We start from the raw sequence: 13,604 nt of genomic DNA, 5'->3' as shown, positions 1-13,604 counted from the left end.
CTATACTAGCATCCAGACGTAGAGCTGGCACAGTTCAATATCTTGTCCAATGGAAGGGCTTTGGGCCTGAAGATAATTCATGGATTCCCCACAAGAATGTTCATGCACCAAGACTATTAAGGTCCTTTCATAGAGTATTTCCGGAGAAACTGGTTCTGGAGGCCACCCAGAGGTTGCCCTTAAAGGATACATCTGGGAAATATTTAAAGAGCAGATATACTTACTTGTAGTTTCCTCCAACCCCTAGAAGCCTATGTGTCCCATGCTGCAGCTCCGCTCCAAGACGGTCTCCCGTGGTCCCCTCCGTAGCAGTCGCTGAACTGGCCAAGTCGGCGGCCACTGTGCATGTGCAATCGCGGGCCGCGGGCCCGGAACGCTCCCAACCACGGAAGTGTTACTGTGAGCAGTGCAGCCCCCTGCTCACGCATGCAGAGAGGCCGCCGACCTGACCGGGCTGGTGGCTGCAACAGAGAGGACCCCAGGAGACCAGCTTGGAGTATTGCTACAACGAGGGACACATAGACTTCCAGGGGCTAGAAGAAGCCCACAGGTAAGTAAATCTGATTGTTTTATATTTCCCAGACGTATCCTTTAAGGGGGGCAATGTTATACTCTTTAGACGCTGTCCCTGGCAGACTTCCTGGAATGGTGTCCATTCTATTCCCCTCCTGCGGCAGTGACTTTTGCAAGATCATTGTAGCCACGGTGGGGGGTGGGGCTACAGCACTGGCACCAAGGCCAGGGTATTTAAACCCTGGCCACTCAGTGCTCAGTGCTGTCTTCTCTTCTGACAGCTGTGGGGTATCCAACACACACCAGAAGCAAATGCTCACTCCCAGCCAGCAATCCGCCATTTTATATGGTCCATAAACAGCCCATCAGCCAGTCAAGTGCAATGGCATACACCCGTGTCTGCAGTACCAAATCTAGCAGGAATTGCATAAGTTCAGCAACATTCAGGTGAGAGGGTTTGGTCACATATATGTCACCAGCATGAGGCACACATGCAGGTACAACTCTCACTCCCCCCCAACGACTTATCCGATACTGCATACTGGAAGCTGCAAAAAAGAAATTAAAAAACACAAACACTGGTGCATATGGCAGGGGTCCCGAGCTCGATCACTTGACAGGCAGCCTAGTGGGCAAATCAAAGTGCAGGAATCACGTCCTAAATATGTAGCGGACGTGACAGGACTCAGGGCGGGAGTAAAGGAGCGGGCAGTAAATACAAGGGAGTGCGCGTAAGTGAGCAGCGCATGCTACACAGCCTGTAGCGTGAGCTGAAGATTTTAACTCGCGCTGCTCAAACTGAGCTGCACTGCTTTAGCAGCTTAGTGAATCAGGCCCCGTGACCTATTTAGGTATTAAAATAGCGGTGGGATTTCATGGGATAAACCTGGCTAACTACTGTTCGCTCCTCTCTACTCTGAAGAAAGATTTGTCTGAAGAATTAATATTCTAAAAATGAATGTTCTACCGAGGTTGCTGTATGTTCTCCAGACATTGCCCATACCATACCTGTTCCATATACATTTTTCAGAGACCTGAGAAGGGAAATCTCAAAGTTCTGTACCACTTAACCTGCTGAGCGGTCTGGACGAGCTCAGCTCGTCCAGTACCGCCGGAGCCTGCCGCTCAGGCCCTGCTGGGCCGATTTGGCTCAAATAAAAAGCAGCACACACAGCCGGCACTTTGCCAGCCGCGTGTGCTACCTGATCGCCGCTGCAGTGCGGCGATCTGCCGCATGCAGCCGCGAAAGAGGGTCCCCCCAGCCGCCTGAGCCCAGCGTAGTCGGAACAAAAAGTTCCGGCCAGCGCTAAGGGCTGGATCGGAGGCGGCTGACGTCAGGACGTCGGCTGACGTCCATGACGTCACTCCGCTCGTCGCCATGGCGACGAGGTAAGCGAAATACGGAAGGCTGCTCATTGCAGCCTTTCGTGTTACTTCTGGCCGCCGGAGGCGATCAGAAGAACGCCTCCAGAGCGCCCTCTAGTGGGCTTTCATGCAGCCAACTTTCAGTTGGCTGCATGAAATAGTTTTTTCTTTATTGAAAAAAAAACCTCCCGCAGCCGCCCTGGCGATCTTAATAGAACGCCAGGCAGGTTAAGGACCGGGCTCACTTTCAGATATCTGTGCTGAGTGGGCTCTCCAGCCCACAGCACAGATCGTGATTGACCCAGGGCGACCAGACTTCCCCCCTTTTTTCCCCACTAGGGAGATGTCCTGCAGGGGGGGTCTGATCGCCGCCGGCTATTATAGTTCAGCGGGGGGGCTCCTCAAAGCCCCCCTCCGCAGCGATTTCCGCCCTCACTCTACTTCCCTCCCTCTCCCTCTGTCTGTGGGCTGCGCAGGACGGATATCCGTCCTGCGCCGTGTACGATAGGCTTCAGCCTATCAGAATGCGGCGATCCCCGGCCAATCAGAGGCCGGGGATCGCGGATCTCCTTTACGGCGCTGCTGCGCAGCAGCGCCGTATGATGTAAACAGCGGGGATTTCTTCCCCGCGTGTTTACATTACGCGTGCGAGCTGCGATCGACGGCTCGCACACTGTTCACGGAGACACCCTCCGTGAACTGGCATGGAAAGGCCGCTCGAACGAGCGGCCGTTTCCATGCTATACCACTAACGACCAGCCGCCGCCTATCGGCGTTAGCTGGTCGTTAAGGATAAACCTCCAAGACTGAAATTTGACCTCATGGCACAAACTAGAAAAAGGGGAGAAAGGGAAGTTGGCTGTCTGTTCCATACCCCCATTTATATTCTAGTTCAGCCATTTTGATTAGAATGGTGGACTGGCATAGATTCACCCAATTTAAACTTGAAAGAAATTGAACAAAGTATGACCAAGATTCAGTTCAGCTGCTCTCACCCAGCCAGTTTATCGATTAACCATACGCACTTAATGTTCAACAAATATAAAGTCTCTGTATCGCCAAACCCCTCCCCGCTTATGCCAATATTAGATAATCCAAGATTTACCCAGAGGTGCACCAAGAATGAGTTTGTGAAGTGGAGGAAAGGCCCTGGGATCCGGGGTAATACTTTGTTACAACACACGAACACTATCAGGTGGCCAACGTGTAATTACTGGCACTGCTCCTTGTTGGAGGAGAGACCTCGCTATACTATTACGAACAGCAAAGACAAAATCCATGCCTGGTCTCTACCTGTGACTATACAAAACTTTTATTAGTGGCATACAAAATTGGCAGTAATACAAGGCAACCCCCTTTAAAATACCCCTAATTATAAAACCAATGATCGGTACAATTTATGCACTTCAAAAACATAACCCACCGTCACAGTGATAATACTGGCATCAACAATCGCCCAGCTCTTGCCTATGCAAATTGGATGCACCATCAATCACTATCTGAGGTGTGGGACCACCACCATTACACACCTGAGGCCTCCACTCTCCAGCACACACTCTCTACCAATGTCCGTAACCCCTCCTATGTCCGGCCATGTCGATGTTGTATTAGTATGATCAAACACTATTTGGGTCTTGTTTGGGTATTTGCATGCTGTATACTGCATGTATCTCGAGGGCTATACGACTGACCACGGTACTGTGGTGTTCTTGTCTCCAATCGCAAGACAATCTTTCCTCTGAATCAATAGCTCAGTCACTGATACCAAACGAGACCCAAATAGTGTTTGATCATACTAATACAACAGGTGACATGGCCGACCATAGGAGGGGTTACGGACATTGGTAGAGAGTGTGTGCTGGAGAGTGGAGGCCTCAGGTGTGTAATGGTGGTGGTCCCACACACGTCAGATAGTGATTGATGGTGCATCCAATTTGCATAGGCGAGAGCTGGGCGACTGTTGATGCCAGTATTATCACTGTGACGGTGGGTTGTGGTTTTGAAGCGCATAAATTGTACCGATCATTGGTTTTACAATTAGGGGTATTTTAAAGGGGGTTGCCTTGTATTACCGCCAATTTTGTACGCCACTAATAAAAGTTTTGTATAGGCACAGGTAGAGACCAGGCATTGATTTTGTAATACTTTGTTGGAGGGGATATCCACCAGGTGTCAGAGTTTGATTGGTGGAGTTAAATGCAGTTCCGGAACTTTCTTGTGTCTCAGGGTAGGAAGGCTGAACTGTCTAGGGATCTCACAACATTTGAGGTGCTATGCAGTTCTAGAGGTTGAATTAAGAGGGTACTGACACTAATGTATATTTTCCTAAATAACGCAGAGGATTATGCAGTACCCTTTAGGCATAAATAGCAGGAGGACCTACATTTCTGCTTTACGGATGCGCAATGAAACTGTACTGCACCTGCGCAGTACACCACGGACAATGTGGACTTGATTGACAGCGGCGCTTGCGTAGATGCAACAGAAGAAGTCGCCCTCTGCACTGGCGGGGACCCCCGGCCAGCAGCTGAATGCGGAACTGCGGCGTGGGATATGTCATCTGCAGGGGGCTGGAGGAAGCCCAGGGTAAGTATAGCGGGGGGGGGCATTTTGTTGCCTGCTGACTCCTTTAAGGGACAAAAAGCCTCTTAGTGGTTAATTAGTTCATCTGTCTTAAAGGACTTCTATCTCAACAAGGATACAAGAGTCAGGATTTAAATAAATGTCTAGGTGGTATTTAACCCCAAATAGATTGTGTACGCTGTTCCCCGCCACAGAGTCGGGTGCTCGAGATGTCATAAAAATAATAATAATAATTTTATAGCGCTTTTCTCCCTGGAGACACAAAGCACTGAGACCCTGCATTATGCAGTCTCCAAGGCTCGGGAGAAGAGGTGAGTTTTTAGCCTTTTTTTAAATCTGTCCAGAGAAGGAGCCTTTCGTACTGATTGTGGAAGTGAGTTCCATAGAGTAGGGGCTGCGTAGGAAAAGGCCCGAGCACCAAATTTCTTTAACCTCTTGAGTAGCTCATTCGGATTTTGCGGAATCGAAATTTCCTAATTTCCAATCGGAAATCTGAATTTCCGATCGGAACTCGTAAACCGGAAACGGAACTCGGAAATCGGATTCCTGCAGAAATACTGCATTACTGCAATTCAGTCATTTTAGGCCAGTCACAGAACTCGGAAACAATGGACCAATCAGAGATTGCAGAGTCAACTTGGAAGTATTTGGCCAATCCGAGAATGCAAAAAAATGACCAAAAAACACTACTTGGAAATCGGAAATCCGAACTTGGAAATCGGAAACCGATCGGAAATCCGCGAAACCAGAAATCGGCATTGGTGGAAATCGGAATTTCTGCAGAATTGGAAATCGACATTTCTGGCCATCCCTACTCTTGAGGACCAAAGACTTACACCCCCCCACCCCTTAGTGACCAGGCAATTTTTTTACAATTCAGCACACTGCAGCTTTAACGGTTTATTACACTGCCATACAACTTACCACGCAATTTACTTAGAGATTAGAACCTCTGGCGGTGGATGGAGGTGTGTGGAAGCGCTGAGGGGAGAGCCCGAGGTGAGGGGGCGACTGTTGCCCCACCCCAACGATGTGCAATGCTCTCCCCTCATGCTGCGACTACTCCTACCCCCCCCCCCCCCCCAAAATGGCTCTGTGCGGGCACCCGGGGAAGGGGCATCCACATTCTTGCAGGCGGGCCCAGTGACTTCTAGTTATGTCCCTGTCCAGGTGTCTGTGGGCTATTCAACTCAGCAGGGCTGTTCAAATGAGATTCACAGCCCTTTTCAGAAAGATGCAGACTTTTACAAGTACAGCAGACAGAAAGTGAACAACGTGGCTTCCACAAGATACAAAAACAGCTCCTATATCATTACACCGTATCCAGAGGAAAATCCAACAACAATAACATATGACGGAAGTTCTGGCCCTTCTCTTACTTTCCCGTCCACCTACCTGAATGAATGCTATTCTTGTGTTTTTGTCTCTCTTCCTATTTGTGCAGCATTCTACTAATAAAATTGTCAAATCAGATTATTGTAAAAAAAAAAAAAAAATTGTCAAATGCAAAACCCCTTCTCTTTTTTGAATTTTCAAAGCTTGGGAAAAAATTATTACACTTCTTATTGGCTAAATCAATTCTTTGAACAAGAAACGTTACAGCTCCGTCATCAGGCATTGTTCAATACACTGCTGCTGCGTTTTCAGATTCCAAAATGATTTGACAAGACAAGAAAGCGGAGGTGTGAGGGGAAATGGCCCTGTAGCGGCAGGACAGGAGGGGGTGGATACAGGAAGGGGTGGGAGAAGAGGAGGTGGCTACAAGGGGCGGTACCTGTCATGGGAATGCTGCATTTCCTGCCAGTACAAGTGTTGCAGCACTTCCCATTGTTTTCACACGGGTGGTTCTCAGAGCACTGATCTTCCTTCTGAATTCCAGGTTTACACAACAAAGCATTGTATAGTAGGCAGACATGAATAGTACCTGAAGGAAGAGAAGAGTTCACAGTCTTACATACATTTTCATTTCACTTTGCAATCAGTTCTCAGACGTCCACAAAGCATAGTCTCCCTTTTACCCTCATGCATACTTGCCTATCACTGCACAAAGTTCAGCAATGTGATTGCCATGAGGACACTGGCTTGTGTCTGTTCGGTAAGCAGAAATTCCAACAGTCTACAGCAGATATTCCCCATCCATTGGCCTGTCCATGGATAGTCAACGCCTGTGCTCATTGTAGACTTTTCATGTGAGCCAAAAAGAAAGCTCTACCGTATATACTCGCATATAAGCCAACTCACATATAAGCCTAAGTACCCATTTTTCCCTCAGAACCCAGGAAAAAGTAATTGACTTGTGTATAATCCCCCTCCTCAGTATAGCCCCCTCCACAGTAGCCAGATGTGCCCCAGGGATCATACAGCTCTGTCTCAAGACGCCACTAGATGGCATCATTGATATGAGACACAGCGATTGCACCGCTGACATGTTGCTTGCACGCTCTGCTCCACAAGCCAGGGGACACAGGTAGTCTACTCTTGAGCAGCGCACTCTGCACACCATGTTGCAGGGGGTGGGGGAACAGACACAGCATAGGCCAGCTGGTAAGAGCAGGATCACTAGTGTGCAATCCTTACACTCCTCTGCCAGTAACAGAACCTGCTCCACCCTCCATTCTGCTCCACTGACTCGCTTATAAGCCGAGGGGTGTAATTTTTTTTTTGTGCTGAAAAAATAGGCTTCTACGCAAGTATATAGGTAACCATTATTAGACAGGAAATCTCTACCAAGCAGAGAAGGAGGCTCCCTGGGGCTATCGGGCTTCAGCAGTACAAGGAGTAAGCCTGCACTTACTGGGGGGGGGCATTTTGGCCAGGGGCGAGTATTGCTTGGTGCTGGTGTTTAAGGCTGAGGAGGAGGCTTTGAGGAGGCTTATGTTTTGGGCACAGGGTGGCAGATGATAGGTGTTAGTTTAGGGTTGGTTGGGTTTCAGCATAGGAGTATTAGGATATGAGCGTAAGGCTAGGCACAAGTATAGGAATGTGAAGGGGTTGTGTTAGAATCTGGGAAGGAGATCTAACATCTGGAGGCTGAAAGAAGCCTTTTATCCATCATGAAGGAGAAGACAGCTAGGCATGGGTAAGGGGATGTTAGGGTGGGAGGAAAGGGTTAGGGCTGCGGTCATGTGACAGGAAGGATCATTTACAGTGAATAGTGCACTCTATAGTGTTTTAAAAAATTACCTAAACTTTGTGCATGCATACAATTTAAATCCTCAAAAAGTCCACCTGTAAAGAAATAATAATATGGCAATAGTCCACCTGTAAAGAAATAATAATATGGCAATAGTCCACCTGTAAAGAAATAATAATATGGCAATAGTCCACCTGTAAAGAAATAATAATATGGCAATAGTCCACCTGTAAAGAAATAATAATATGGCAATAGTCCACCTGTAAAGAAATAATAATATGGCAATAGTCCACCTGTAAAGAAATAATAATATGGCAATAGTCCACCTGTAAAGAAATAATAATATGGCAATAGTCCACCTGTAAAGAAATAATAATATGGCAATAGTCCACCTGTAAAGAAATAATAATATGGCAATAGTCCACCTGTAAAGAAATAATAATATGGCAATAGTCCACCTGTAAAGAAATAATATGGCAATAGTCCACCTGTAAAGAAAAAATGGATCGCAGTTCTTTTAATTACCAAACATATATGGCTCAATTCACAAAAGGGTGCTAACTCAGTTAGCATGACTAAAGCTTTGATTGATCGCGCGTAAAGTTTAGCGCTACCCGTAGCACGTGAAACGTCGCACCGGGTGCGATGAAACCGCCGCACCTGGTGCGCCCAAAATGTTGCACAGTGCGACGTTTTGGGTGCACCTGGTGTGATGTTTTAGGCGGTCCCGGTGCAACGTTTTTATCGTACCCGGTGTGATGTTTTGCGCGCTACGGGCAGTGCTAAACTTTGCGCGCCCTAAAGGGCTTTAGGCATGCTAAGGGTCTTTTAGGCATGCTAACTAGGTTAGCACCCTTTTGCGAATCAAGCCCATAGTGTATCAACTTTTTCAATCCCATAGATACTGTGCTCTCATTGACATATTCATCAACTTCCGAGGATCTGTGTCTTTCTGTACTCCAACCACACGAGGAAAACAAGATATAGCGCGACTCTGTATAATTATATTGCACACCACCGCATGTATCCTTTAATCCTGTGTGAACCCGCCCCACAACCGGGATTCAAAGCTCCTCACCCTCTCCAGTGACTGTCACATCACAGACAGCTCACACACTTTTTAACACCAGTGATCAAACTTCATTCCATGCTTCCTTCACCATAAACAAACACAGAACATTTATATCGCGCTTTTCTCCTGGCGGACTCAAAGCGCCAGAGCAGCAGCCACTAGGATGCACTCTATAGGCAGTAGCAGTGTTAGGGAGTCTTGCCCAAGGTCTCCAACTGAATAGGCAGAGCCAAGATTCAAACCCAGTTCTCCTGTGTCTGAGGCAGAGCCCTTAACCATTACACAACCAGCCACACTTACACTATCCAGGATTAAAGGATAAACTGCTCAGCACGCCGGGATAACTGGCCGCTCACCATGTTTCAATGCTGGCAAGATTATAAGACAGCCACAACAGCATATGGTATAATGCAGGCTTGTTGTATCATCCAGGAACTTGTGGCCAGGTTCCGGTTTCCTGGGGGGGGGGGGGGGGGGGGGGGTTAGGTAGGGACAATTAGGCAGTCAGACGGGATTGGGCAGTTTAGTTGCAGGGGGCAGGGCTTAGAGAGGCAGCAAGGAGGTAACGGCCAGTTACCTTAGGAAGGCAGCAAGAGCAAACGTGTGTTTGCTCTCGCTGCAGAAAAAGGGACAGGATGGCCAAGCAGGACATTTCGGGTGCATTGCGCCAGCTCCGGGAGGAAGAGGACCGGCAGGGAGGCGATTGGCTCCGGGGGGTGCTGGAAGCGACTTACTCGCTGCAACCCACGGCAAGTGTCACGCCGAGTGAGGGAGCGGCAGACACAACAGGGAGGCCCAGGAGGAACAAGAGGATGGTGGACAAGCTCTCCCCACCAGCAGCAAGGAATAGGCGTGTGGCGGTCGAGGTGGCCTATGGACCGGACGGCCCTCCCGCCGGCACAAGCTCCAGCAGCCAGGTTGGTGGTTCCAGGAATGGGGGGATAGGGGGTGGAGGGAGGGGTGCCGGTAAAGACAAGACAGTGCCAAAAGGAAAGTGTAAGGGGGGTCAGTAGGCAGTTGGGGGGGGGGGCATCCCTCCACTGATCGAGCAGCAGTCTCTCCACAACGGCCTGCCCCTGTCACGCAGGAGTCTATGGCAGCGGGAGATGCTCCAGGTCCAAGCATGGTCTCTAGCTCGGTGCTACTCCCACGGGGGTTTATGGTCCACCGGCCCCGTTTCCTGTAGGGGGTCCCGGGTTAGGTAGTTCATCAGCAGTTGCAGGTCAGAGTGGGGGTGGAGGCGTGGGTTTCCCTCCACAGGCCTGGGGTAACGTATACCCAGGCCCGTGGGGTCCGCAACCATTCTGAGGCTCCTTCGACCCCATGCAGCCACCAAGCATGAGTGGGGTATGGGGTGGATCCTGCCTTACGCGGGTCCGGGGTGGCAGAATGTCCCTGGACCCTGTGATGCTCACCCACCTTGTATTTCGTAAGTTCCCACGGCTGGTGCAGGTCCCGAGAGAGCGGTCACCTCTTCGGCAACACTGACGCAGCCAGGCTGTAACAATTGTGGAATTATTTCCGTGGTCAGCCCACAAGATGCGCGCCGACAATACGGAAATCCTCCACAAACGTCTGAATAACAGAACCCAGCTGCGGTGCAATGCACCTGTAGAGGGGAATTCCTGCTGGCTGATGGAGCTGTGGAGAACAGAGGAACAACCCCTCTGTACTGCCACAGATGCCAGATAGGAATTGTACGAGGGGAAGCAATACAGAGCAAGATAGCCCTCAGAGAGAGAGAGTGAGCACAGAGACAGAATGTATGTATGTCCACCAATCTAGTCGCCACCTGGCGACGGTGAACACACAACAGTGAAGACCAAGTGGGAAAGCAATCGCAAGAGATGGCGATTGCTAACAGCGACACAAGACTGAATAAGCACAGAGATGGAATGTATGTATGTCCACCAATCTAGTCGCCATCTGGTGACGGCGAACTCACAACAGCGGAAACCAAGTGAGAAAGCAGTCGCAAGAGATGACGATTGCTAACAGCGACACAAGACTGAATAAGCACAGAGATAGAATGTATGTGTGTCCACCAATCTAGTCACCACCCAGCGACGGTGAACACACTACAACAGAAACGAAGTGGGAAAGAAATCGCAAGAGTGGCGATTGCCAATAGTGACACAAGACCGAATTTAGACAGAGCACAAGTGTAACAAGAAAGGCACAGCAAACAACAATTATCAGAACATCAAGGAAAATAACAAACGCTAGCTAAATGCGAACTCCGCACTCATTCGCAACAGAGAACGCGTTTAAAACACGGTCACCGTGCGTTAGGCGCCCAGTGACAAGCGTGCCACCCTAACTAACCAATGTAACACAAACAAGAAATAACAGAAACAAGTCAGATTCCGCAAGAGCGAGTGCAATCCGTACACGGGAACAAAACTGAAAGGGTCCGCTGTTCTTCCGCAAGAGCGAGTGCGATCCAAACAGACAGAGCGGTTTTCTGTCAGCCGCCGCCAGCGACAGAACAATCGCAACGGAAAGACAGAACGATTCGCTACCGCCAACCGCTGGCGACAGCGCAATAGCAAGAACAAGACATGACAGAAAAAGCAGTACAATATACACAATCCTGACTGCACTAACTAGGAATGATAGGAGCACTCCCAAAGGGAAACTACTCTAAGCTAGCAATAATAACCAACAATGAGCAGAGGGCTGAGACTCCAGGCAAGTTAACAGGAACAAACCATCATGACCAGCAGGGAATTCTGGGAGCAAAAGGTATTTATACTGCAAGCCATCAAAGGAAGCAGCTAAGCAATTTGCATGACAAGTGAATGTAAATTTCTCACCAGCAAAGCAACTCTGAAACTTGCAGTGTGGAGACAGGTCTCTTTTCCAGAGACCTGCAGCACTCATACCTAAAAAAATATCAAACAGCTGTCTGCCTGTGCAGACAGAAGCGCAGATCATTACACAGGCCAAGCAGGACCTCCTGAGGATGCATCGGATCAGATGTCGGCAGCTGGAGCTGCCCCGGATGGCAGGCCTGATACTCCTGCGCATCCTTCGGGTGAGTGCTTGCCACAAAATGTTTTTACTGACACTCAAACTGTCGAGGGGAATGGCCAGGGGCTGTGGCAAGGTTTAATTGTGGGTGTCCACTCATTCCTGGACAAACTTCAGGCTGCAGCGCTGGGGGGGGGGGGGATTAGGGCGATAGAGGCTCAAAATAGGAGGGTCAAGGGGAGGGAACACAGGAAGGAGGAGGATGAAGACAGGAGAAGGTTCCAGCAGAAACCGCAAACCTTTGGTAACTGGCTCCAGGCCTTTACTATTTTAGGCAGTGTGATCGGTGAGAAGTTTCCAGAAAAATGTACACCCTTTTTTGTTATCTGGATTCAGTTTGGGAGGCTCACAGGGTATACGGTGGGCCAGCTTGGCTGAGGTATGACGAGCAGTTTCGTCAGCGCATGTCGGTCCAGCCAGATTTGGACTATATCGGGATCTGACTCAGGGTTATGAGTGGAAAAGGGGGTACATATGCATCGGCCTCGGGGAGTTTGCCTTTTCAGTCAGGTGGTGCCTCCGCAGGAGTGGGGGCCGGGAACCTTGAGAAAAAAGGTTTGTGTTGGTCCTACAATGGCACCTCCTGTAAATAGGGTGCCGCTTGTAAGTTCAAGCATGAATGCTCCTTCTGCGGGGGCTTGCATCCGGTTAGCAAATGTTTCAAGAAAAAAAAAGATGGGCACCAGTGGTCGGGCAACAGATCGTTTTGGTAAGAGGGATGACGCCGGTGAGGGCAGAGGCGATGGGTCCCTGGTTAGATAGATAGGAGAATTCAGCTGCTGCCCAATTATTGAGAGACAGTTTTAGGGTGGGGTTCAGGATTCCATCTGGAGTGCAATTCAGGGAGGTTAAAAAGAAAAACCTGAAATCCGCTAGGTTACACAAGGGGGTGGCTCAGGAAAAGTTAGCCAAAGAAGTTTCATTAGGGAGAATGGCCTGTTCGTTTCCTGACTCGCCTACTGCGGAATTGTTGATGTCACCTTTGAGGGTTGTCCCGAAAAAAGATCCAGGAAAGTTTAGACTTATTCATCACCTATCATTCCCCAAAGGCGAGTCAGTGAACGACGGGATTGACAAAGATTTGTCGTCTGTCACCTATGCTTCAGTTTCTCTTCTATCACAAGTTACTTGGATGATTTTTTTCTGGGTAGCTCCCGGTAACTCTCGTATGTGCTGTCATGATATAGCAGCTGTTTCTGATATTGGGATAATAAGAAGCATATTTTTCATCTTTCTGTCTGCTGTGTACTATTTCAGATGTGTATGTGTTCAGAAGCCAGCTGGCTTTGGGGTATAATTGGGCACCAGGCTGAAGGTAGCTGATTGGATTGTCTGCATGGCCATGTAAAGTACATTAGCATTCAGTGTCCTCTAGACACTGCGGCCTCCAGCAAGGGAACAGGTAATTAGGTAACAACCCTCTAGTCTGTCCTGTATCTGCTGAAAAGGTGTTGCATTGCTTTGAACTTTGTGTATATGTAAACGGTTAATATACAATCGGGTTGACTGAAGTCTGCAAAGTTCAAAAGTGGGACAGGAAACCTTTGAAGTTTGCATATCACAGCCAGCAAGGATATGACAAGCGTTCTGAGCGAACAATCTGGGAAATTAAATTATATCTGGACTTGTACCCCACGGGCTACAAATCGGACTATATAAGTCAGCCTAGGACAGTCACAAATCATCTTCTCTTGGAGGTAGCGCATAGATAGAGATGATCCTGATCGAATCAGAAATTCGTGCCCTCCCACAACCAAGTTAGACCTCGTACTGGTAACGTTTGATTCCCGTTTTATTTTTAAGCAAACTGTCTTGTTGTGTGTTTTTGTAATTTTTACTTTGTTTTTGTAAACCTTTTGTATATATTCTTTTCTGCACCATTCCACTTTTTCGGAATATTAAATA

At 48.6% G+C, this 13,604-nt stretch overlaps 1 protein-coding gene across 5 annotated transcripts in view; it reads right to left on the bottom strand.

Annotated features, from left to right (window-relative positions):
- The window catches only part of LOC137570304 (neurogenic locus notch homolog protein 2-like), a 287,509-nt gene that overhangs the window by 88,439 nt on the left and 185,466 nt on the right, over window positions 1-13,604 (bottom strand). For 4 of the 5 annotated variants that reach the window (XM_068278937.1, XM_068278939.1, XM_068278938.1 and 1 more), the window contains one exon: window positions 6,236-6,385. The exons of the other annotated variant lie outside the window; for it this stretch is intronic. In XM_068278937.1, coding sequence (XP_068135038.1) covers window positions 6,236-6,385 — 150 coding nt within the window. The remainder of the gene's footprint in view (window positions 1-6,235; window positions 6,386-13,604) is intronic. 5 annotated transcript variants of the gene reach the window in all.

This window comes from Hyperolius riggenbachi, chromosome 4, assembly GCF_040937935.1.
Source record: "Hyperolius riggenbachi isolate aHypRig1 chromosome 4, aHypRig1.pri, whole genome shotgun sequence".
In the NCBI taxonomy this organism is placed as follows: Eukaryota; Metazoa; Chordata; class Amphibia; order Anura; family Hyperoliidae; genus Hyperolius; species Hyperolius riggenbachi.
This window is presented reverse-complemented; position numbering and strand designations above follow the sequence as displayed.